The sequence below is a fragment of the Hylobates moloch genome, unplaced genomic scaffold, assembly GCF_009828535.3.
Source record: "Hylobates moloch isolate HMO894 unplaced genomic scaffold, HMol_V3 SCAFFOLD_1, whole genome shotgun sequence".
Classification (NCBI taxonomy): domain Eukaryota; kingdom Metazoa; phylum Chordata; class Mammalia; order Primates; family Hylobatidae; genus Hylobates; species Hylobates moloch.
The window spans coordinates 69,951,199-69,977,217 of record NW_026652276.1 but is presented as its reverse complement, the minus strand read 5'-3'; the positions used below and the strand labels follow the sequence as shown (position 1 = coordinate 69,977,217).

At 39.5% G+C, this 26,019-nt stretch overlaps 1 protein-coding gene and 1 long non-coding RNA gene across 10 annotated transcripts in view; one reads left to right on the top strand and one right to left on the bottom strand.

Moving 5' to 3' along the window:
* ITGA6 (integrin subunit alpha 6) overlaps positions 1-24,819 on the top strand; it is a 221,439-nt gene extending 196,620 nt beyond the window's left edge. For 5 of the 7 annotated variants that reach the window (XM_058441070.1, XM_058441072.1, XM_032755355.2 and 2 more), the window contains 14 exons: positions 3,504-3,664; positions 3,843-3,986; positions 5,721-5,836; positions 5,965-6,154; positions 6,248-6,331; positions 6,429-6,508; positions 6,662-6,739; positions 6,827-6,929; positions 8,177-8,350; positions 9,701-9,799; positions 9,899-10,009; positions 10,107-10,205; positions 16,632-16,757; positions 22,749-24,404. In XM_058441070.1, coding sequence (XP_058297053.1) covers positions 3,504-3,664; positions 3,843-3,986; positions 5,721-5,836; positions 5,965-6,154; positions 6,248-6,331; positions 6,429-6,508; positions 6,662-6,739; positions 6,827-6,929; positions 8,177-8,350; positions 9,701-9,799; positions 9,899-10,009; positions 10,107-10,205; positions 16,632-16,757; positions 22,749-22,910 — 1,727 coding nt within the window. In that variant the 3' untranslated portion in view covers positions 22,911-24,404. Of the gene's footprint in view, positions 1-3,503; positions 3,665-3,842; positions 3,987-5,720; positions 5,837-5,964; positions 6,155-6,247; positions 6,332-6,428; positions 6,509-6,661; positions 6,740-6,826; positions 6,930-8,176; positions 8,351-9,700; positions 9,800-9,898; positions 10,010-10,106; positions 10,206-16,631; positions 16,758-20,426; positions 20,557-22,748 lie in introns of all 7 variants that reach the window. The other 2 variants (XM_032755358.2, XM_032755357.2) reach the window with 2 other exon arrangements.
* LOC116810658 (uncharacterized) overlaps positions 1-26,019 on the bottom strand; it is an 89,990-nt gene that overhangs the window by 16,909 nt on the left and 47,062 nt on the right. For all 3 annotated transcript variants that reach the window (XR_004370345.2, XR_009214225.1, XR_009214226.1), the window contains exons 3-4: positions 22,501-22,800; positions 14,032-14,173 (exon numbers count right to left, since the gene is read on the bottom strand). This is a non-coding gene — a long non-coding RNA (uncharacterized LOC116810658). The remainder of the gene's footprint in view (positions 1-14,031; positions 14,174-22,500; positions 22,801-26,019) is intronic.

The following is a 26,019-nucleotide window of genomic DNA, read 5'->3' as shown; positions in this document are numbered from 1 at the left end:
CAGAATGTAACTTAATTCAAATAACCTAAAGTTGTTGCTTGAAACAGGAAAAAATAGCCACATAAGGACTAGGGTTTGCGATGGTGAATCCTCTCACACCTCACGGCTCTGTTCTTAGCTGTACTCTAATTCTTCTTTAACTTTATATGAAGTTTTATGTAACACTAATGAATGTATCCACTAAGACAACAGAATGAAGATACTGACCTGTGATAAAGTTCAATGAATTATGAAAAGGGACAGTTTAAATAAATGTACTATCTTTAATTTTTTTTAAGTCCCCCTTCACCTGATTCTCACTGTCATAAGCTCAGTTAGCCTTTATCTTTCCAGATTTCCAGCTGTCTGCAGGTGGTTTCTCCGTCTCCCCTTCTGTGGGGTCGTCTCCTGCTGTGTGGTCTCTCCATGGGACCTGCAGACCTTGCACGAAGCATTCTTAGAGTGGATGGATTATGACTTTGTGCACAGGGGGAGCTGTGGCCTTTCGCTTTGCTTTTTGATGCAGCCGGCATTTTGTCGAGTGTAGAAAGCAATTCTTTGTGTGGCTTTTAATGACAAGAAAATGTATACTGTGACTCCTCAGGATCTATCTTCCTTTCAGTATCATTTGTGTTACTTTTACCCAAATGCCATACCTTACACTAGCCCACTTGGATAATGGGCCCTTTGCCAGTGTTTGGAATGAATTACAGAGACAACGAGAAAACAGTGATTCTTTGACTAGGCAGCCAGAGAAAAAGGGGAAACATTTTTATTCTATTCTGATGGCCATTTTTTCAAACCACTCTCAGTTTGACTGTAGATACGAAATATCATCAGAGCACTCCTTGTCTTCCCCCAAATTAATCACCTATATAAAATACAGACTTTCTCCTAGCTGTAGCACAGCATTTGATGCCATGTGTATTACTTTTATGTAGCTACTCCATTAACCAAGTGTTTATGGATGGCCTATTATGGGTGGAACTTTCCTTTGAAGACATTCAAAGAACATTTGCTTTCATTGCTTTTACGTCCACAGTAAATTCTAAATGAACTAAGACAGAACTTCTACAAAGCTACATAAGTTAATACATCTAAAATCTTCTCCCAGTATCCAAGAATGTGAGCTTACTGTTTGACCGGGCTATTTTAGCTCAGCAGTCCTCAGATGTGGTGTTCCATACATATAGATATCTATAATTGAGCCGTAATGAGTGTTCTACTTGGCTTGCCCCTCAAGTGGTTAGCAAAGGTGGCCTGCAAAGATTTTAAGATGATGTGGACTGTCTGGAAGGTTAGGGAACGTTAGAGTGAATCTGGCAGATAAACGGTTTTCCTGCACCCACACCTCCCATACTTTTGCAGTGAGGGGCACTCAGCGTGTGAGCCTTTATCTGGTTCATTGTGAAGCTAGCAGGTCACTTATAAATGGATGATGTCAAGGCTGCAGAGGGCCTAAAATGGGGGAGCATTCCATTTGGCAGCTGTAACATTTAAGAATTCTCCAGATGGACACAAAAATTACTACTGAAACTGTCAGTGTTTCTAAATTTTGGTCTGAATAGCTCACATTCAGCATAAGAATGTCACATCGTGTGTGTGTGCGTGTGCATGTGTGTGCAAGTGGGGAACCAGTTACTCCCACTTCTGTTCATCTGTTCTATAAATCATATGTCTATCAGGTGTTGTGCTAGTTGCTGGGGACTGTGGTGGGGAATAAGACTGATGTGATCCTTGTCCTCGGCTTTGCCCCACTGTGGGAGACAATCAGGAAATGACAGCGTAGTGGGCCTAAGTGTAGAGACTGGAGAGATGGAATACTCTAGGATCGCGAGGAGAGGCCAGGACAGGCTTCCTGGAGGAGGTGAGGTCCAAGCTGAAATCTGCAGGGGAAGGCAGGGCTTAGCCAAGCAGGCCAACACTGCTGGGAGGTGGAAGGGAGAAGAAAGGAAAGACAGCCGGCTGAGGGAAGGAGTGACTCCTGCGGTGGTTAGGAGGCAAGTGAGACCTGGGCATCTAAGACCCCGTAGAAAGCAATCACCTTTTGTGTTTGCGATAGAGACTTAGAAGCTGGTGCTGCCTCTGTCCCTCTAAGTATGACCCCAAGCCTCCCCAGAAAAGGTCTCTTCCAACTCTAAAGTGAATATTAGAATGTGAGTTATTCATTTTCTGTGTTTTCTATAGCAGATTTTTGTCCTGGAGGTTGCCTTCTCTAGCCCTCTGCACACTTTGGTTTGCTTTCCCTTTTGATGGTTAGTGAGTGCTCAATGAATGTAAGTAATTTAAGTATTGGCCCATGAAAAACAAAGTTAGCAGCCACATCTAATGAACCAACAAAGAATGCGTTCTGAAGTCAAAAAATGAGATTCTGATTGTCCACATCCTAGCTTCCCTCCAGGTTCCATTAGTGTAGGTTATCAAGAACAGGCTGTGCCTTCTAGCCCAGTGCAAGGTAGGCAGTTTGGTTGTGGGAGCTATATTATGCTGATCGACAGGCCCTCCATCCACCCAAAAATATATAATTTACCTTTTAATTCTTTATCTTTATTATTTTTTATTTTTATTTTTTTTGAGAAAGTTTTGCTCTTGTTGCCCAGGCTGGAGTGCAATGGCATGAATTTGGCTCACTGCAACCTCTGCCTCCTGGGTTCAAGCGATTCTCCTGCCTCAGCCTCCCGAGTAGCTGGATTACAGGCATGCACCACCAAGCCCAGCTAATTTTTGTATTTTTAGTAGAGACAGGGTTTCACTATGTGGGTCAGGCTGGTCTCAAACTCCTGATCTCAGGTGATCCACCCACCTTGGCCTCCCAGAGTGCTGGGATGACAGGCAGAATTCACTGCACCCGGCCTCTTTTTTATTTGTTAAGGTAAAGGTCTCATCCTACCGTCAAAAGACTTCTCCATCTCTAAAATACATTATTCCTCTGTTTAGACAACTATCCTTTATCAGTGCTTCTTAGAACTTTAATATGTATAAGAATCATCTGGTGATGCTGTTATTAATAAAACAGATTCTGGTTCCGTAGGTGTGACTGGGCCTGAGGTTCTGCATCATCACAGGCCCTCAGGAGATGCTGCTGTTCTAGAGACCTTTCCCAGATAGCAAAGGCACGAGGCCACTTGAATAAGCATTGACTGTTTAAAGGGAGAAAATCAGTTTAGGTCCTCAGGGAGAGTGTTGGATTCCTCTGCTTATCGTTAGTATTCTGTGGGTTCATGAACTTCAGCCAGAAACTGATTCTTAATAACTGCTGCTGCCGAAAGGTTTTAACTTATTCTTGAGCTCCCCCAGGTGGCACAATGAAAATTTAACTTTGAAACATTGTTAACAGCAAAAGGAAGAAAAGACAGCTTGATTTGAACCATCACAATTGTGCAAATGCATATTACCAGGAAATACGAAGAGAAACAATGGCAATGTTTTCTACAAGGAATTAAAATCTTAAAAGGAGGTCAACGTGCTCATGGCTGGATTGTGCATGAATGCACTTACGTTAATACGATTTTAATTTTATCTAGCAATTGTGGGCACACTTGAAGCTGAAAAAGAAAGAAGAAAATCTGGGCTGTCCTCAAGAGTTCAGTTTCGAAACCAAGGTTCTGAGCCCAAATATACTCAAGAACTAACTCTGAAGAGGCAGAAACAGAAAGTGTGCATGGAGGAAACCCTGTGGCTACAGGTGAGGGCTGCAGATGGTCACATCTGTTTTATGAAGAGGACAGAAAAAGGTTATATGGTGATATACAGATTTCTGAAATTTATTCTAGCAACCTCTTAATCAATACAAAATCATTGTTTTGGAATTCCCCAATAGCATGTATACCCCACTTAACTCTGACTGCATGCTTTTCATGCAGGATAATATCAGAGATAAACTGCGTCCCATTCCCATAACTGCTTCAGTGGAGATCCAAGAGCCAAGCTCTCGCAGGCGAGTGAATTCACTTCCAGAAGTTCTTCCAATTCTGAATTCAGATGAACCCAAGACAGCTCATATTGACGTAAGTCTCTCTGAATTTCATTTTGCCGAAGTTTTTTGCCATTTATGATGCTAAATCAAATGTCTTTGAAGGGAATAGAACTAGTGATTTGCTTTAAAGGCCATTCTTTTGTATTAATATGTTTCTAATGTACGCAAAGTTAGAGAAGACTTGTTTCCCAAATTAGCAATAAACATAAAAACATGAAATACAATTTGGGGCCAGAGCATATTTTCCTTCCTCATTTTTGGTCATTATAACTTATCGAGACTATAAATGGTAGAGCTTATATTCTAACACTGTTTCTCCTTTAGCTGTACATAGAAAGAAAAATACATCGTGTTTTATTTACCATTGGGAACACTGAAATGTAGAAAGTAATATGTTGCTAGTCAGAACATTAAAATCAAGGAATATCAAAATTCAGCAAAGCAAAAAAGTATTATTAGCATACAGTAGTCATTTAGTGCCTAATATAACCTAAGTCATCTTTGGAAGAAAAATGTATATTAGATGGCCTGCGGGATACCTCATATGAGGTGGGGTCTGTTTGCTAGGGGTTTAGGATGGTTAAGATGCAAGGCTAGCCCGGGGAGCTATGACAGCTTGATTTGGCATTATGTTCTTGCTTTCGAAATCTAATTGATGATGAACGGGTGTGGTGGCTCTGCCTGTAATCCCAGAACTTCGGGAGGCTGAGGCAGACAGGTCACTTGAGGTCAGTTTGAGACCAGCCTGGCCAACATGGTGAAACCCCGTCTCTACTGAAAATACAAAAGTTAGCGGGTAGGATGGAGCATGCCTGTAATCACAGCTACTCAGGAGGCTGAGGCAGGAGAATCACTTAAACCCGGGAGGTGGAGGTTGCAGTGAGCCGAGATGGCACCACTGCACTCCAGCCTGGGCAAAAAGAGTAAGACTCTATCTCAAAAAAAAAAATCTAATTGATGATGAGTGTCTGTCCACTCTGGGGCTCCTGGTACTGGTGCCTTACTGAGGCAGCTTTGCGGAAGTGAGTCCTCACTGTCTCAGGAGCTGATGCTTACATCTGCATATTGTCAATCATTTTTGTCACCAAATATAGTTCCTTATACTTCTGTATACTTTTATGTACTTTTGTTGTTATCATGTTAACATTTCTTATGTACATTCCCAGCTCCATAGCTGGAGATGATTTTCTGTTTATTGGTGTGATTATCAAGAACCCATTAGCATGGTGCTAGTATGCCGTTTGCTTACCTGACCTTAAGCTCTCTGTTTCGTCATCTCTACAGTGAGGATCATAATAATAGTATCTTTTTAGAGGCCTGTTGTGAGGATTAAATGAGTTAAGATATGTAAATCCAGTATTAGAATAGTTGGCATCATTATTATTATTGATACTTCTTATAGTAGCCCTATAAAGTTAGAATGGTGGCATCTCCACGTTACCTATGATGAAACTTGGGCTCTGAAAGGTTAAGTGACTTGCTAGCTAAGTAAGCGGTAGAGCTGGGTTTCAAACCCAAATCTGTGTGGCTGCTGGGCCACACTCTTCTATAGCACACTGCCTCTACGCCCTGGTCAAAGTGTTCTTCAAACACAATTTTACTAAAGGACAGAATGGAAATTTGATGTGTGGTAAAGTACATTTAAAGCTTGAATTCTGCATTGGTAATTGTCACACAGGGAAATGAACTGTGTGGAATAGCCACACATCGATGCCTTCCTGAGTCCTGAATGGTGTAAAATGACAGTAGTTTCGTTTTCCTACAGGTGCACTTCTTAAAAGAGGGATGTGGAGACGACAATGTATGTAACAGCAACCTTAAACTAGAATATAAATTTTGCACCCGAGAAGGAAATCAAGACAAATTTTCTTATTTACCGATGTAAGAATCGTTCCGTAGCACTAGCAAAAATGATTCTGGCTTCATGGTGGCTTTGTGTTAAGAAAGTTTACTGGAAATGTATTGAGGACTTTGCCTTTTTGTTCTTGTTTTCTTTTTTTTTTTAATAGTCAAAAAGGTATACCAGAACTAGTTCTAAAAGATCAGAAGGATATTGCTTTAGAAATAACAGTGACAAACAGCCCTTCCAACCCAAGGAATCCCACAAAAGATGGCGATGATGCCCATGAGGCTAAACTGATTGCAACGTTTCCAGACACTTTGACATATTCTGCATATAGAGAACTGAGGGCTTTCCCTGTAAGTATTGTTAAGAGACCAGCTGAGAGGGGAAAAAACCAACACTGTGTGGCGAATGAGTGGATTGTGACCTAGTGCGTGTTTCTTTTGCAGGAGAAACAGTTGAGTTGTGTTGCCAACCAGAATGGCTCGCAAGCTGACTGTGAGCTTGGAAATCCTTTTAAAAGAAATTCAAGTGTAGGTGATGCCTTCATATACTGTATTTTACCGTTTTAAATACCATTGCAGTGTCTATATGCACGGCCTGTGTTAACAGCTATTTATGTTTTTTTAGGTCACTTTTTATTTGGTTTTAAGTACAACTGAAGTCACCTTTGACACCCCAGATCTGGATATTAATCTGAAGTTAGAAACGTAAGAGTTACATCAACCTCTCCATTCAGAATTATTTCATGAAAACATGGGCAGTCAATGAATTGGCCCTGATCTACCTCATAAAAGAAGTCTAATTGTAGTGAGAAAACTGACTGGTAAAATACAACCCTATTGTTTCCTTTTCATTTTCAGAACAAGCAATCAAGATAATTTGGCTCCAATTACAGCTAAAGCAAAAGTGGTTATTGAACTGCTTTTATCAGTCTCGGGGTAAGTGTTTGTGTTTAGCATAACAAATCAATGTTTGAAAGAACCATTTACAATCCTCACTAAAACTGGTGTTTTGTAATTTGACAGAGTTGCTAAACCTTCCCAGGTGTATTTTGGAGGTACAGTTGTTGGCGAGCAAGCTATGAAATCTGAAGATGAAGTGGGAAGTTTAATAGAGTATGAATTCAGGGTAAGTTGGAGCAGTTGGTCTTTTCATTATACCAAAAGCTGACATATACTAGGTATGGTCTTGAGTATGTCATTTTAATAAATCAGTGATATTAATAAGCATTATAAATAAATCATAGTTAAAAATTAGTTTGCCAGCTTTTAAAGAACATACTGGCTTACAGTAAAAATTTTATCCTCCAGGATGGAGAACAACTGTCAATGTTCAGAATCCAGTTCAGTTTAGAATGCGTTATGATTTATTCCTTCCTCCTTTATAAAGTCATCTTTCTTATTGCTTGTGGTTGAAAGAATATTAATGTATGCCTACCTTTCACAAGCCCAGTTTTGTGGTGAATGTAGATTTGGTATATGTCTGTAGGAAAGGCAGTGATTGGCTCTGAACCATTTCAAAGTAGGCAATCACAGTGACTCTCTTTCCTGTTGAATAAACATAAACACATGGTACGCAGTCCGCTCGTTAACTCACACATGGGTTTAGGTCTGTGTGGCTGAAATCACATTCCTGAAGGCATAGTGACCATTGTAGTGAAAGCCTCAAATGGCAAGCATGGGCCCACCTTTGACTCCGACAGAATGAAGAGGCTGAATTCTCCTCTGTGTGTCTCTTAGCATTACAGACACAGCTGGGGCAGGTGGTGGTGGTGGTTATGATCTCTATGCAGGTGCAGCTGGAAAAGAAGTCTTTGGGTTCCGGAACAGTCTCGACACCAAGAGGGCTCTTACCTCCTGTGTTTGGCTTCTGCTGCAGGACGTCGCTCTGTTCCCAGCTTGGACTCTCAGATTCATGGCTGTCCTAATGGTTTTGCAGAATCTCCTCTGGGACAGAGGCAGCTTCATTTTTGCAGTGGATGGGGTTTTCCAGAAGCAGGTTGTTGGTACACTGCCTTGGCCCAGGCCTTGTCATTGGCCAAGCAGGGTGGTTACAGGGCAGTTCACAAATTCACACGATTTTCCCCGGGCATATGCTGAGAACATGGTATATCTACATTGCTGATTCTGTTGCATACAGCAGTTGTTCCTAGAACGAGTTAGCTATCATTTGTCCTTTGACCTTTTTGTTTTTATTTACAAAAATCTTTAGGCACAAGTCTTTATTTTGAATACCCTATCTATAGTCCATTTTTGGAGCCTGTGCTTTTATTATAGGATTCCGCTAGACATTTTAGCATCTTTCTCTTGGTAATAGGAGCTGCTACTTTACATCGAGAAGATGAGACTGAGATAATATGTATTACTTTCTAACAGGTAATTAACTTAGGTAAACCTCTTACAAACCTCGGCACAGCAACCTTGAACATTCAGTGGCCAAAAGAAATTAGCAATGGCAAATGGTTGCTTTATTTGGTGAAAGTAGAATCCAAAGGATTGGAAAAGATAACTTGTGAGCCACAAAACGAGATAAACTTCCTGAACCTAAAGGTATGTTGGTAGATTTATCTAATGTCTCTGTAAATGCAAATTAGAGAAACTAACTTTTTGGGGGAAAATCATTACTGTCCTTAGGAAACTGGCATATTCTGGCAGGTTGACTTTCTCTTTGGTTGTCACAATTTTTCTTTTCTAGTTGAGTAACTGAGGCAGGCGGAAGCATTTTTGCTGGTTAGTGACCATTATAGTACATAAGGCAGTCATTCAGTGCTTGCTGAGACAAATGGTATTTTCTGACATTTCATCATGACCCAGTATGTTACATAATAAGGAGAACTGGGGGATGCTCCTGGGTAATAGTAGCTGCTATTACCCAGGGGCCAGCCAGCGTTCACTCCAAGTAGAACCAAACTCATTGGAAAAGATAACGGCATCTTAGCAAGTAACCTTGAAAGCTTTTTATGCTTATTTTTAAAATAGTAATTATTTATTGTGTACTCATTGTGTCTCAGGAACTATGCTAAGCATTTTGTTTTCATTTTCTCATTTCATTCTCTGGATGGTCCTGTGAGGGAGTTTCATTATCCCTACCATTTCACAGATGAGGGCATTAAGATTCAGAGAGCAAGTAACTCTCTGTCACTCAGGTGTTGAGACAGATTCCACATTCAAGCCCTGCTCTGCCTAATGTCAAAGCCTGTACTGTTAACCCCTCTCTCTATACTGCTCCATGCTTAGATAACTGGCCTATCATTTGTGTTCCAGTTTGATGAAGGTTTGCATGTTTCTTTTATTTTAAATTCTAAGGTGACTGGGTATGATCAGTGATCAGAGTTGGTGGCTTATAGCATGATCTTCTACTCATCAATGTTAAAAATCAAGATAATCCATTATTACTAATCTTTGCTATAAGGAAAATGCAATTTTAAAAGTTCTTGTATGGCTTAGTTTTCATTGCTCTGCCCTGAATGAGCTATATAATGGGTCTTTTTGCTTCTTTCTCTGTTCTTCGGTGTCACTTATTCCTTCAAGATGTGCTAACTACCATGTTTTAGGAACAGAGCTGGAGGCTAGGGATACAGGAATAAGATTTGATCTCTGATCTCAGTATGCCCACAGTTTGGTGGGGATACAGGGGAACAAAGAAAGCATATTTCTCTTTCTCTGAGTTTTAAGGTCAGAGTGGGAATAAATTACTTAGTCCTATGAGTAAATCAATAAACTTGAATTTAGAGTGATAATACTTGCTGGTTTTACGCTTCTGTGCCTTTGGCAGGAGAGAGGCAAATATTGTTGATTATGTGAACCTGGCACTGTTTGGGAGGGTATGCTCAAGAGGCTTCTATGGTAGCGACAAAGAATTACATAAATTGGAACTATTTTGGATATAATTTTTTTCAGGAGTCTCACAAATCAAGAAAGAAACGGGAAATTACTGAAAAACAGATAGACGATAACAGAAAATTTTCTTTATTTGCTGAAAGAAAATACCAGACTCTTGTAAGTATTTTTCAAGAGCTGTGAGTATTTGAGAGGATGAGGGGAAGGACTTCTTCAGAACAAATGTCTTTTGATGACCATTCTTCCTTTTCTCTCTAGAACTGTAGCGTGAACGTGAACTGTGTGAACATCAGATGCCCGCTGCGAGGGCTGGACAGCAAGGCGTCTCTTATTTTGCGCTCGAGGTTATGGAACAGCACATTTCTAGAGGTATGACCTTGGCGTGAGGCTGTCCCATGGAAGTAATTTGCCTTTGCCTAGGACACTTTTCACTTCCCTAATGCATTCACTAACTGTCTCCAAACAGGAATATTCCAAACTGAACTACTTGGACATTCTCATGCGAGCCTTCATTGACGTGACTGCCGCTGCCGAAAATATCAAGCTGCCAAATGCAGGCACTCAGGTGAGAGGTTCCCCAGCTTCATTCAGGTTCAGAACATGTCTCTTTTCCCTGTACCCCACACTCAGGTCCTGAAGTCATGTGCTTTGGTGCTCATTTCCCTCATAGCCCCGTTACGGAGAAAACTGTCTTAAGGTACTGGCACTGCAAGCTGTATTTTAATAGAATCATTGAAAAAAAGAAGTAAATCTAGGGTCATCCAGTTCAGCAGTGCCCATGGTAGGTTTGAGAACTATTGGCTCAATTCAGAGAATGGGTGCACCTCACAGCCCTCTAGAAACCTGTCTTCTACCATCTCTAATGCTGCAGCCATTGGTGTAATGCCCCAGTGATGGCCTGTCCCTTGGCCACCTGTAATTATTAGAAAAGATCTCTTCATAGCTGAATCCTGAACTGAATGAACCTTGTAAGTCCCTGGTTATGCCCCCTCAAACAAGTCTAAAATAAGTTCTCTCTCTTGGCCATGTAGCAGCCTCTCAAATAATTGAAGGAAATGGTCATGCCTCCTTGGATGTTTCTTATTCTTCTCAGAGCTTACGCACCCAGCTCTTGAGTTATGCGTCACATTGGGCAGAGGTGAACTGGCTGCTGGCCTCTCCCTTCCTGGGCAATGTGATTCCCACGTGGACAGAGCAGCTGAGGGTGGGGTCTGCTTGGTCCCACTTACCCTGGGGCCTTTACCTCTCAGCATCTTAGCACCACACTTCTGTCAGAGCTGCCTAAAATTTGCTTTTTCAAACCATTGCTGAGCAGCATGTTTGAATTTCTAGCAGCTGCTATTTTTCTGTTAGTGTTCTACCGAAACTGCCAGGTGTTTTCATCAGAATTTGTTGTCAAGCTGTGTTTCCAGTATCCTGTCCTTGAGCTATTTGTTAACATCTAAATGTATGCCTTTAAGTGTATCCTTACATTTTATGTGATTTGCTTTGGGTCCATTGTTTCAGTTTGCAAAGTAATTTTGAATCTTGCTTCATCATTTGCTTTCTCAACTTTCTATCCCTGAAAGTTTTAAAAACTGAGAAGCATGTTCTCTATGTCTTCATCCAGGTAATGACAAATATGTTGAATAGGACTAGGTGTAGAACCTTGTAGTGAACCAATAGTGAGGGGTTCTCTGTGGGAGTCTAGAACCCACAGGGACTGGTATAAAGATCTCGAGGCAGAATGACTGCATGTCATGGTGGGAATCATGAATGGGAATGTTTTGCAAAAGAGACTGGAGAAAGAAATACTGCAAATTACTGTTCTTAGTTAATCTGCCAGTCTGCTTATGGAAATGTTCTGGATTCAGTCATTTAGCTAGCTGAAAATTCAGGGAGCCTCCCTAATCATTCTGTTTTCTGAAATATAGCGGTCCTTATGATTTATTATCCAAATAAGAATACATTTTTGTTTTTATTTGTTTTTTTGAGATGGAGTCTTGCTCTGTTACCCAGGCTGGAGTGCACTGGCGCAAACACAGCTCACTGCAGCCTTGAATGCCTGTGCTCAAGCAATCCTCCTGTCTCACCTCCTGAGTAGCTGGGACCACAGGCATGCCACCACGCCCAGCTAGTTTTTCAGTTTTTTTGTATAGCCAGAGTCTCACCATGTTGCCCAGGCTAGTCTTTAACTCCTGGGCTCAAGCAATCCGCCTGCCTCCGCCTCCCAAAATGCTGGGATTATAGGTGTGAGCCACTGCACCCAGCCCCAGGATACATTTGCCTGAGACAAATGCTGTACTGGGCAAGCTGCTCAGATAAGTGGTATCAACCAGCACTGTCCTGGTCTCTCCAGGACATATCAACAGGCATCATAAGGGACTTTCAAATAAACCACACCTTCCCTAAGGATCCTTTCTCTGCATCTATAAAGGCAGCAGGTATAGCTTTCTATAACCGTAAATCAACAACTCTGAAAATCACTGAGATTTCAGAGCTAGACAGAGAACACTTTAGAGGGAAGGGACTAACATTAATGAAGCCTTAATAAAATGTCTACAACTTACTAGATACTTTATACTCTATCATTTAAACTTCAGAAAAATGCCAAGGGTAAACATTGTACTCATTTTACAAACAAGGAAGCAGACTCAGAGAGGAGATATAATTTGAGATCCTTGATTGAAACCCGTAATTGTCTGACTTCAGGGCTTCTGTTCTTTGACTCTGTGACACTTGGTCCCCTTAAAGCCCCCAAATCTCAAATTTAGATAAGAAAACTGAATCCAAGGAAAGCTATCTCCCCCTCACGGTCACCCGACCAGCAAGTAGAGCTAAGACCAGACCTTGGGTCTGATGTCTCCTCTTCAAGTGCTCTCTTCTTCTGGAAGATGATGGAACTCTGGCGCCCCTGGTGTCCAGTCTAATGACTGGGTCACAAATGAAAATGAGGTTCTCTTGGGCATTTTATGTTCTTAGAGCTTAGAGAACTCATGCCTCCCAATGGGAATTGATGTCTTCACAAATTGGTAGATTTGTGAATTGGTTACTGGTCTCATATCTAGAACCCATGTCTTTTGAAAATTGAGACATTTTCTTAACCTCTAGTCTTCTGACAGCTTTTCTGTTTTCTGTGATTTCTGAAATACAATAGCGCAGATGTCATATCTGCACATTTCTTGAGTAGTTTAAGCTGTCGTTTTTCTGGGCTTTGAAGATCTAAGCTTAATTTGGCTTAAAAAAGCAAAAAAACTTTTTTGTTTCTTTATAACCCAACCAATTTCAAGAGTTTTGTGTTCACCTTTTAATAAAACACGGTTAAACTTTGGGAGGCCAAGGCAGGCGGATTGCTTGAGCCTGGGAGTTAGAGACCAGCCTGGGTAACATAGCAAAACCCTATCTCTACAAAAAAATACAAAAATTAGCCAGGTGGGGTGGCACATGCCTGTATTCCCAGCTACTTGGGAGGCTGAGGTGAGAGATCACCTCAGCTCAGGAAGTCGAGGCTGCAGTGAGCCAAGATTGTGCCACTACACTCCAGCCAGGACAGCAGAGTGCGACCCTGTCTCAAAACAAACAATAAAAAACACTTTTAAATTAGGACACTATTATAATGAAGTCAGGGAGAGCAGAAGTCACATAATTGAGCCAGGTAAGCCATGCTATATTTTAGCATCAGTTAAATTAAATCCATCTTGTTAATAAACACCTATGAAAGACACAATGTATGCCTTCCCTGTGCTAAATGCTAGAGATGCAAAGTTGGGTAAGATACAGTGTCAACTGTTAAGAATGTCATGCTGTAAGAGACAGAACCAGGAAAACATTGTCAAATTAGCCAGGGAAATTGAGGGGGATTGTTTATTGGTTGTATTTATATTGTCCCCATTTATCCCTAAGGAGGCAAGTAGAGAGTATCCAAGCTTCCTGGCTGTCAAAAATTTTTTTAAAATGACCAAAAAAATGCATAATTCTTCAGGGGAATAAGATTTTCCCTTTTGGTTCTAAATTCAGAGAACAACTTAAGATATGGATCCTTTTATAAGATGGCCTCTTATAAACACCAAGAGTGGATGATGTCCTTAATAGATAATTTTGTAAAAGATATGAAAATCCCTTCATTGGGTGACTTCCTGTACTGAAGTTCAGTGAGAACAGTGGGTGGTACATTAAAGAGTAATTTAGAGAAGGTATTTTGGCAGTTGACAAGCTAATGTGGTCTAAGCACTGCTCACTGATAATCGAATTTAATGCATCAACAGAGCTTATATCCCTCTTCCCCTTATGGGCACATGGTGGATGAGTTTCACAGGTGTGCGTCATCCCCATGGAAATAACTACACTGTAATGAAACCAAAGGTAAGAAATTATTTTTGGAGTTGTAAAGCTCTACAGTAGTTTCTACTCACCTGTTCATCAGTAACAGCTGGTGTGACAAGACAGAACCAGGCTTGGAGCTCTGGGAATCACAGCCCACCCTTTGTCTTCCATCTGTGGCCACCTGGCTCTATGGCCAGCTTCCCCTTGTTCTCAATCCCAGCTGGAGAATGACTGTCATACCAAAAACAAAAACAAAAAAACAAAAAAACCTTCAGTTGACAGTTTAAGCAAACAACCAATAAAATCTTCCTGACTGGCCTCTCGCCCTCCAGAACCACAGAGCACATCTGCCCTTTAAATGTGGAGCCAACCCAGTCCCTGACTTTGGTCCTCCGTCTTTGATGCCTAGTGAGTTAACAATATGTGGAAGTTCTGGTTTGAATGGTGCCAGGCCTGGGGCTTAGAGCTTCAGCTGGATTCCCATCCACCCTGCCACTCCAGGCTGCAAAATCAAAAATTACTTTGCTCAACTGTTAACAATGTTGGATCCCAACCATTTATGGGGGTGGCTTTCCCCTATTATCAGCTGTTTTAAAGACACTTGTGCACAGTGTCATTATAATAAAGCTGATTCTCCTTGCCGAAGACTAGTTTCCACTCTCCACTTCCAGATTTATTGGAACTTTTTCTTACAAATGAGGATGGCCCTTCCACATGACCACCTTGCCCTAAGGATACACTGTATACCTTCCTTGTGTTAGATAATAGGGCAACAAAGTTAAACAAGATACAGTTTAGGCTAATTGAAATCATCTATTTGGTTTGTTTCATTGTAGTCAGCTTACCAACCACATAACTATTCTATTGCTTCACTGGTCTGTCCCTGTTTCTTCTTCCCTTCTTTGTAGATGTCCCTGTGCTGAACCCAGTAATCTCTTCTCTGTCAGGGGAGGGAAGGAGAGGGGAAGTGAGCTACGAGGCCACCTTGGGGCTCAGAGCTTGTAGAAAACCTCATTTAGAGCATAACAGGAAACATGGTGGCTGATAAAGGTGTTTTATGCCTGCCTGTTACCATCAGTATAATTGGCTAAATCTCAAGATGTGATTGCTGTCTATTGAATGTTTAAAGAAAAGCAGTTTTACTGCTTTTAAGTATTTTTTGTAAGTCAGGTGAGGTTGAGAAACTGTTTCCTAGAAGTGGAAAGGGAAGTACTTTGATGAGAGATTTTTTAAAAGAAAAACACCACTGCATAGAAGTATTGAAGCACAGTGTAGACATAGCAGCATCCAGGGTTCAATACGGACATAGAATATTTGACTGAAAACACTTCTTAGAAGTTAAATACTCCCCCTGAGTTTTGTTTCCCTTTACTTTACATTCTCTTAATTCAGAAATATCAGAAACTTCAAACCAGTAGATCTCTAATCAGTGTAGTTTACAAAATCATGTTCACAGTAATCACCAGGTCTTTAGCGTGCTTTGAAAAATGGTTCCTGGTATCACAAAAGTTCATTTGCATTCTAAACCCATGTAACTGAGTTGTTGGAATTGCCAGAAGCAGCCTTTTAGGTTTCTGAGTAAACACTATTTCTATTTAATTGATATTTTGCAAACTATGCTATGTTTAGAGTTTTAGCTTCTCAGCAGCAGGAGCATCTTAAGCGCTAAGCTGCCTCTGAGTGGGTCCAGGGTCTAGTTTGTTCATATAGCTTTTTGTAGAAGATGGCACCAAGCCATTTCAGGAAATGTTACTGTTTATGAGGGTCTTTAGTGTGATATCCTAAGAAAAAGGTAAAATGGTGTCCATCAGTCATGCAGCCCCATCCCTATTTTTGTATTTCACAACATCTTTAAAGTCTGAATGAGGAATGTTGGCTACTGGTGCCTAAACTGGCCCTTTTCTTTCCATTGCTGAAAATTAATTAAAGTATAGGCCAGGTGAGGTGGCTCATACTCATGATCCCCACACTTTGGGAGGTCAAAGCAGGAGGATCGCTTGAAGCCAGCACTTTGTGAGCAACATAGTGAGACCCTGTCTCAACAAAAAATTTTTTTAAAAATTAGCTATGCGTGGTGGCATGCGCCTGTAGTCCCAGCTACCTGGGAGGCTGGGGTGGGAGGATCACTTGAACCTGGGAGGTTGAGGCTGCAGTGACCCATGGTCACACCACTTGCACTCCAACCTGGGCAACAGAGTGAGACCCTGTCTCCAAAAAAAAAAAAAAAAAAAAAAAAGATTGTTCTCAAAAAGATACCAGGTTAGATAGAACAGACTGGCTGTTAGATCTATTTAACTGGGTATCTTTTTGAGAGCAATTTGTTTAGATAGATACACAGACTGGCTGTGTACTGATAATTGCTGGAACAGGATGATGAATACATAAGGGTTCATTATACAGTTTACTTGTGTTGATAACAAAATAAATTTTTTTTTAAGATAAATTAATGAAGTAACCACTTTGTCAGAATACAACCCAGCATTTTCAGGATTCTGGGGAAAGATCTTCAAGTAATGTCTCTTGAAGCAATATCCTGTTAAGAGAAAGGATCTTGCATCAGAAAGTCATCTCATCTATTCACAGGCTGCACTGTCCAAAATATATTCAAAAGCAGAATTAGAACCATAAACTCCTGGTGTGAACTCTTGCCACTGTATGCAGTAATGCTGCTTTCTTTTCTGCCCTGTAGGTTCGTGTGACTGTGTTTCCCTCAAAGACTGTAGCTCAGTATTCAGGAGTACCTTGGTGGATCATCCTAGTGGCTATTCTCGCTGGGATCTTAATGCTTGCTTTGTTAGTGTTTATACTATGGAAGGTAAGTCATATCTGGCATTTGAATTTCATAACAAACTTTATTTCATGTTTTACAAAATGGGAATCAGCACCGATGGTACGTTTTCTTTTTCATTGCTTCCTTTTTTCTAACATTAGGAAACTCTTTTGACATAGCAAATTTGAGGAAAATTTTACCATGAACACCTGTATATTTACCGAATATTTTGTATTTAAAGTATATTATTTGTACACAATAAGTTTCTTCATTTGTCTCTCATACATAATTTAGCATGTTTAGCAAATAACAAATTTAGATTTTATTACTTTAGCATTTTCTTCACCTAAGATTGAAGTCTGGATCTAAGCCAAATTGTTAGGGCGTTGTAATTATCTGAATCTGTATCCCTGCTAATTTCAGTTTCTGTGAAGAATGTTCATAGCAGCCATTGGTGTTGGTTATGCTTACAGCTAGATTTGGAAAAGAAGAGTATGACATGAATGAATAACTCTATCTCAAGGGGGTCATTATAGCATGTATCAAACATAAGGAAGGTCTAGGTTCACTATGATGTTCCTCATTAGAATTTGGCCCTTTGACTGTAAATAAAATGTAATATCTTCCCCTGATTCTACCAGTGAAGAGTCTACATTATGAAAAACTGCGTATGAGATGGATACAAACTCTTATTGCCCAAAGATTACAACCTAAAAATTTTAGATTATTCCCAGTGAGTGATAGAGGCTTACAGTCTCTTATCTGCCATTCCAAAAAGCTCTGAAACCTTGAAGTATATAATGACTTATTTGGCAATAAAACCTGACGTGATGTGAAGAGAGACTACTTCCAAGTCTTTATCCTTTATGATTAATTTCACTGCAGAAATATTAACATTTTGATTATAGTAGCATTAGGTATGCAGTGCATTACTCCTTTTAAAGGACAAAAATTTTGGATTCTCAAACATGTCCAGTCTGGAGGGTTCTGTATGAACCATCAACCCCCTAGGATCAAACTATCCTTTTCTTTTCATTGGATCCAAAAATATAATACATAAGGGTTCAAGATAGTCTTACTTGCAAATATTGAGCGTCTGTTTTTGCTTTATTTTTTTCAACTGACTTTTGCCAATTTGAGATAATTTTCTGATGTCTTCTAGACACGGGATTGAAGCTTGGTATCTGCTCATGACAAAACTCCTCCTGGTATGGAGTTTTAGCCAGTTTTACCTCTAATGTTTACCTCGGGCAGTAGGTTCCTCTGGCAAACATAGCCAGTCAATATAAAACATTTTTTCAAGGAGATGCCTTGAAGAAAAAAAAATTTTTTTGAGACTGGGTCTGTCACTCTGTCACCCAGGCTGGATTGCAGCGGCGTGATCATGGCTCACTGCAGCCTTGACCTCCTGGGCTCAAGCAATCCTCCCACCTCGGCCTCCTGAGTAGCTGGGACTACATGCCACCACATCTAGCTAGTATTTAAATTTTTTTTGTAAAGATGAGGCCTTGCTGTGTTGCCCAGGCTGGTCTTCAACTCCTGGGCTCAAGCAATCCTCCTGCCTTGGCCTTCCAAATTGTTGTAATCACAGATGTGAGCCATTGCACCCAGCCTTGAAAATTATTTCGATATCAAAAACTAAAGTTGGGGTTTGATATTTGAGGATGATGTTGTGTTTTCTGGAAGAGGTCATAAGGATGGTCTTTTTCAGAGCATTGGCAGCCTTTAATGAGGGTGAGACAGCAGTGGATTTAAAGTTAAGAAACCTAAGCCGTATATAATCTTGGTCCAATCATTCCATCTCCCTGGGGCCTCTGGTTGCCTCGTCTGTTAAATAAGTTGATTGGATTATTAGATGATTTCATTATTTTGGAAGTTTTTATTTTGTTTTTGTTTTTTGAAGCTCTGAAGTATCCAGGCTGTCAAGGGGACTCTAAAATACAGACAACTTACGCAACCCCACATGAGAAGCATTTTTATTACTTTATACTTTTATTCAACTGAATAATATGTTAAAGTCATAGGATTTTAGGGTCAGAACTACACTTCAGTGGCCCTTAAATTGGATTTTGTATAACCATGTAGAGGGCAAAGCTAAACTAGGCAGGATGAAGATCCCTACTTCAACCACAGTAGTTCAGATTGTATCCATTTTAAATATCAGGATTCTGTACAGGATTTTGTTTGCAGGTGAAAAAAAAAAAAGTCCCTTGGGCTGGTCTAAATCACCTTCATTTTGCTAACAAAGATGCTCATGACCAGGCATATTAAGAATGTTGCCAGCCGGGCATGGTGGCTCATGCCTGTAATCCCAGCACTTTGGGAGGCTGTGGCGGGTGGATCACGAGGTCAGGAGATCGAGACCATCCTGGCTAACACAGTGAAACCCTGCATCTACTAAATATACAAAAAATTAGCTGGGCTTGGTGGTGGGCACCTGTAGTCCCAGCTACTAGGGAGGCTGAGGCAGGAGAATGGTGTGAACCCAGGAGGTGGAGCTTGCAGTGAGCTGAGATCGTGCCACACTGCACTCCAGCCTGGGCGACAGAGTGAGACTCTGTCTCAAAAAAAAAAAAAAAAAAAAGTATGTTGCCAAGTTGGAGGCAGGACCAGGCCTCTTGGTTCCTGGTTCATTCTTCTTCCCACCCTGTTTACTAGCACATATTATTGAAAGCTGCCCAACAAAACTCTGTACTGATGGAAATGTTCTGGAGCTGCAGCATCTAGTATGGTAGCCATTAGTCATGTGTGGCTGTTAGGCACGTGGAATATGGCTGGTTCAATTGAGGCATAGAGTTTTAGATGTAATTTAAATTAATTTCAATCTGAGTAGCCTCACGGAGCCAGCAGCTCCCATATATTGTACAAAGTGAATCTAGGCTTTTACCTTCATGAGTTGCTGGACTAGGAATCAGAGTTTCTCAGGAGATTTTATTTGACCAGGTTAAATTTTATAAAAGACAGTTCCATGGCCTTATGAGCTAGATAAAAGTAAATAGGAAAAGTTCTCTATCGTTGAAGAAAGGAAATTGTAGTAGAAAGTGGAACTATACTTTTATACTCATTTAGAGTGACCTAACCTGAGGAGCATTGGGTCCCTACCATTTAAGGGTTTTATGGTGCTCAGAGTTCGGGAAAATGACAGCAATCATTCTTTCTTGATGGTGTATTCGAATTTGTATTGTGATTCACCCCACAGATCCAAAGGCCTCAAGTAAATGGCATTTGTTCCATAAAATTTACTGTAAAAGGCAGAAAAATACCCACAGTATATCTATATTTTATTTGGATTTGTGCTTTTATTTAGAGAATTTATTTTCTAACCTTTGTCTCAATAAACTGCCAAAGTCAATCTTTTGCCTCTTTTGAAGTTCATATTCTCCTGCAGGAAGAAACTACCCAAAGCTACAATCAGCAATGTATATACGTTTTCCCTATTAGAATGATTTTTGTCCACAAGATTTCTGTTATGGAGAGAAAAATCAATGAGCTGACTAGTGTCATCCATATAAATATTTGACCAGAGATGTATGGTGAAGGGTGTATTGAATGTGACAACGAAACAATGCAGTGGCTGTTCACTGTTGGTTGACTGAAAGTGGTCTGTTTGTAAACAAGCCACTAGTAGAAAGCAGATTAAAATTTGAGATGTTCTGTTGTTTGGCTCTTATACACAAAACTGTAAAATTGACTAAATACCTTGCTTCCTTGTAGTGTGGTTTCTTCAAGAGAAATAAGAAAGATCATTATGATGCCACATATCACAAGGCTGAGATCCATGCTCAGCCATCTGATAAAGAGAGGCTTACTTCTGATGCATAGTATTGATCTACTTCTGTAATTGGTAATTGATCAATGTTTTTTAATTGCTAGCTGTGGGACCCGCTATGGTTGTGGTGGCTAACTTTAAGAACAACAGCTTGCTATGTGTGTCCCATTAACAGATGTTTCCAAATGTCCACACTGGCTTGCCTTGCTTGGATTTGTTTTATTTTATTTCACTTGAAAGCTCAGTTTTGTTTTGTTTTGTTTTTTAAATGCACAATCTTTCGTTGCAGGTGAGTTATTTTATGTTCTTGTTAAATATCACCCACAGCAATGAAGAAAATTTGCAATATTTGTACACACAAAATGAGGCTTTTAGCCCTCCATAGTAGCCCAGCTTGCCATGTGTTATTAATTCGGTATGTAGCATTCCACTAGGGAATTCAAAGATGCATAAGAAATCATTCTAGATTTCTTGTTCATTTTGGAATTTTCCACAGATAGAAGCTGTGTCGACCGCCTAATTAACCTGTTGCATGTTGGAAATGTTGTGTTTCTCTTGGTGAGGCTTCCTCACTGTCATCTTTTTGTTCTCTTTGCTATAAAGTGATGGGGTAAGGCTTGGAATGCTTTTTACTGTTGCTCAGGAATCGTTTTATGCTAGCTAAGCATGCAACTTCCATTTCCTGCATATCTCCTACAGGTCAAAGACCATTACAACAAACTATGACGGGCTTTTATGGCCAACTTCAGAAGATGATCCCTTACCAAAGTTACCTTCCATCTACAAAATTCTAGTACAAAAAATACCCTGAACAGTTTTTATTGCAATATGTTGCGATGGAGTTTGACCATATTTCATGTGTCCAGAGATTTTATCCAACCTTGGATCTTAGTTGGTTTTCAATTCAAGTTTCTCTTATTTGGAAATACATGGAAATAGGAATTGCTGGTGATTCCTTTCACCATTTATGTGGGCATGAGAGGACAGAATTACTCCTTTAATCCTTTCCATGGCACTATCACAGTAAATCAAAACATTGCCATTCAGCTTTACATATTACCCTTAATTTCCCTCTTTGTTTAAATGGGGTAGACAGCAGTCATATATTGTAATAGATAGGTACTTCGGCTTTTTTTTCTTTTTTTGCACAGAATAATAAATGAATCCATGTAGAAATGACCTGGAAAAAAACATCTTGGTCCATTTTGCCTATTGATTTAGTGATAACTATGCATATAATTTTATCTTGCTCCATGGCATTTTTATAACATCATTCAACATAAATGTCCTGTTACTATTGATGTCACATAATAAACACATTAATCAACCATTCTATTAATATCCTCATTCTTCTAAATTGCATTTTAAAGTTGAAAACACCTTTTTTAAAAAATATATTTCATTTAGAAATTTAATCTCAATTCAAATTTTTTCAGATATATTCTCAGTAAAAATATACTTTGGATCAGATTGAATATTTAAATGAATTTTTTATATACACACACATACACACACACACACACACACACACACATTAACAATTTAAAGGTAAATGTATTTTTGCAAAAGAAGAGAAATTAGGGAGTGCTCTGAAATTCAGTGTAGTGATACACTTCTCAAGTCCTATGCAGCACATGATTTTTATTGCAGGAAACAGTTACTATGTGATTAATGAAACAGCTTAATTAGAAGCACAATAGCAAATCCAGGCAACATAAATGACCTCCTAGCTAATGAGAGAAGTGATATGTGTACTAGAGCCTCAGAGGAGAGAAAAAGATTATAAAGTTGACCTGTTGGAACACTGGCATATTCAAATAGTAATTTGTAAAATACTTGTGACATGATTTGCATTTTATTAGTGGGAAAGGGGCATGAAATCTTTGGTTTATGCTTTTTAAAAATTATTCTTAATCTAATGTGATAATCAGATGTTTTACATATAATATTGTGATTATTTTTAAATATGGAAGCACTGTTTTCATAAACTCTTAAATTGTTAGTAAAGAGGTAGCCTACATTTGTTAAAAAATGTAAAGAGAAGATGAAAATGGACTTTTCTTCCAGTTTTACAGCTGTTCTCTTCCGTTGATCCCCACTGGCTCTTCTTTCATTTCAACCTCTTGGTTCTTTCTTAAAAGAAAACCATGTCTTTTTCCCCTTAGTCCAGAGGTAGACTATAGCTGAACAGAAAGCTTAGACATTCCCATTTAGTGTACTTGCTTCTTTGTGAGATTAATTTCTCTTTCTCTTTCCCTCTTCTCTAGTGTGGATTCTTTAAACGCTCTAGGTACGATGACAGTGTTCCCCGATACCATGCTGTAAGGATCCGGAAAGAAGAGCGAGAGATCAAAGATGAAAAGTATATTGATAACCTTGAAAAAAAACAGTGGATCACAAAGTGGAACGAAAATGAAAGCTACTCATAGGGGGGGCCTAAAAAAAAAAAGCTTCACAGTACCCAAACTGCTTTTTCCAACTCAGAAATTCAATTTGGATTTAAAAGCCTGCTCAAATCCCTGAGGACTGATTTCAGAGTGACTACACACAGTACGAACCTACAGTTTTAACTGTGGATATTGTTACGTAGCCTAAGGCTCCTGTTTTGCACAGCCAAATTTAAAACTGTTGGAATGGATTTTTCTTTAACTGCCTTAATTTAACTTCTGGGTTGCCTTTGTTTTTGGCGTGGCTGACTTTACATGTATTGGGGAAGGGCCTGCCCAGTTGCACTCAGGTGACATCCTCCAGACAGTGTAGCTGAGGAGGCACCTACACTCACCTGCACTAACAGAGTGGCCGTCCTAACCTCCGGCCTGCTGCGCAGACATCCATCACGTTAGCTGTCCCACATCACAAGACTATGACATTGGGGTAGTTGTGTTTCAATGGAAAGTGCTGTCTTAAACTAAATGTGCAATAGAAGGTGATGTTGCCATCCTACCGTCTTTTCCTGTTTCCTAGCTGTGTGAATACCTGCTCACGTCAAACGCATACAGGTTTCATTCTCCCGTTCACTAAAACACACAGGTGCAACAGACTTGAATGCTAGTTATACTTATTTGTATATGGTATTTATTTTTTCTTTTCTTTACAAACCATTTTGTTATTGACTAACAGGCCAAAGAGTCTCCAGTTTACCCTTCAGGTTGGTTTAATCAATCAGAATTAGAGCATGGGAGGTCATCACTTTGACCTAAATTATTTACGGCAAAAAGAAAATCTTTATAAATGTACCAGAGAGAGTTGTTTTAATAACTTATCTATAAATTATAACCTCTCCTTCATGACAACCTCCACCCCACAACCCAAAAGGTTTAAGAAATAGAATTATAACTGTAAAGATGTTTATTTCAGGCATTGGATATTTTTTAGTTTAGAAGCCTGCATAATATTTCTGGATTTCATACTGTAACATTCAGGAATTCTTTGAGAAAATGGGTTTATTCACTGAACTCTAGTGCAGTTTACTCACTGCTGCAAATACTGTATATTCAGGACTTGAAAGAAATGGTGAATACCTATGGTGGATCCAGACCGATCCAGTATAAGACTACTGAATCTGCTACCAAAACAGTTAATCAGTGAGTCGATGTTCTATTTTTTTGTTTCCTCCCCTATCTATCTGTATTCCCAAAAATTACTTTGGGGCTAATTTAACAAGAACTTTTGTGTTTTAATTGTAAAAATGGCAGGGGGTGGAATTATTACTCTATACATTCAACAGAGACTGAATAGTTATGAAAGCCGATTTTTTAAAATTACCATGCTTCACAATGTTAAGTTATATGGGGAGCAACAGCAAACAGGTGCTAATTTGTTTTGGATATAATATAAGCAGTGTCTGTCCAACACAATTTGTAGTGCCACGGTTGTTTTGGGGGGCTTTTTTCTTTTCAGAAATCTTAAACCTTAAGATACTAAGGACGTTGTTTTGGTTGTACTTTGGAATTCTTATTCACAAAATATATTTTGTTTACAAAAATTTCTGTAAAACAGGTTATAACAGTGTTTAAAGTCTCAGTTTCTTGCTTGGGGAACTTGTGTCCCTAATGTGTTTAGATTGCCCAGGAGCTGACATTTTGACAGTGTTTTTAGACCTGTGTTATTAAAAAAGATGAATGTCCCAGAAAGGGTGTTGGGAGGGTGGTTCAACAAAGAAAGATGTTATGGTGTTTAAATTTATGGTTGTTAAAAATGTCATCTCAAGTCAAGTCACTGGTCTGTTTGCATTTGATACATTTTTGTACTAACTAGCATTGTAAAATTATTTCGTGATTAGAAATTACCTGTGGATATTTGTATAAAAGTGTGAAATAAATTTTTTATAAAAGTGTTCATTGTTTCATAACACAGCATTGTATATGTGAAGCAAACTCTAAAATTATAAATGACAACCTGAATTGTCTATTTCATCAAACCAAAGTTCAGTGTTTTTATTTTTGGTGTCTCATGTAATCTCAGATCAGCCAAAGATATTAGTGCCAAAGCAATGGGATTGAGGGTTATTCTGTGTTCACTCTATGTAGGTGATCCTCAAGTCTTTAATTTTCCTTCTTTATGATTAAAAGAAACCTACAGGTATTTAACAACCTACAAATTGGGAGCTGTCTTTGGATTGAATCTTCCTCTTCACTGCCTGTCCTTTTAAGGATAGGGAATTGCTTAGCAATGATCACCTGGCATTAAAAAAAGTTCTGATGGCTAAGCTGCTTCCTTCTTAGAATAGGTTTTGGATGTGGGAGCAGGCTAGCTGTGACGTGTGTGGCAGAATCAACTAGTCAGAAAATATTTTCTTCAAAAGATTTTAGATTTGAGTTTCATGAAACTTCTCTAGCTGGATTATCACAACCTAATACAAGAAAACAAATTTATATATATATATATAAAATGCCTGGACAATATAGTGTACCCCGGCCTGAATAAATGTCTAACATATTAGGTAATAGCTTTCCACTATACTTGGTATTACATAAAATCTTTGCCTTCTTGGTTCTTTGAAGATCAAACAGGTGTTACCACCCAAAGAAATATGTGATTGGCACTTAATGATTTGGGCCAGTGGCTGTGAACCTTTTCAGCCTCAGTTCACGTATCGGATATACCCAGATTAAATCACTACAATAATATGTAATCATCATAACCTCATAGAGCCTATCAATCAGCTGTGGTGTGACTAGGGCTATGGCATAAATAACAGACTGTAAGTCATGGCCCATCCAGTCATAGTGCCTGTGATTCCAACACTTCCCCTCCCTCTCAAAAAATACAGGAACGTCTACCAGTAATTGTGGTATTATTACAGGGTTATCCTTGGATCTATTTGGATTCACAGAGGAATCACTGCAAACATTGATACTTCATTATTGGTTGCAAATTAGTTGCTGCAAATTCAGTGTGTCGTGCATAGTCATGGTTTATGCTTTTCCCTTGTGGCTGAGAATATTCTAGCGTGTGGTGTTGATATAGGTGGGGAATGCTTTAAAGATTGTCCAGACTGCCAGCCATGGTGGCTCATGCCTGTAATCCCAGCACTCT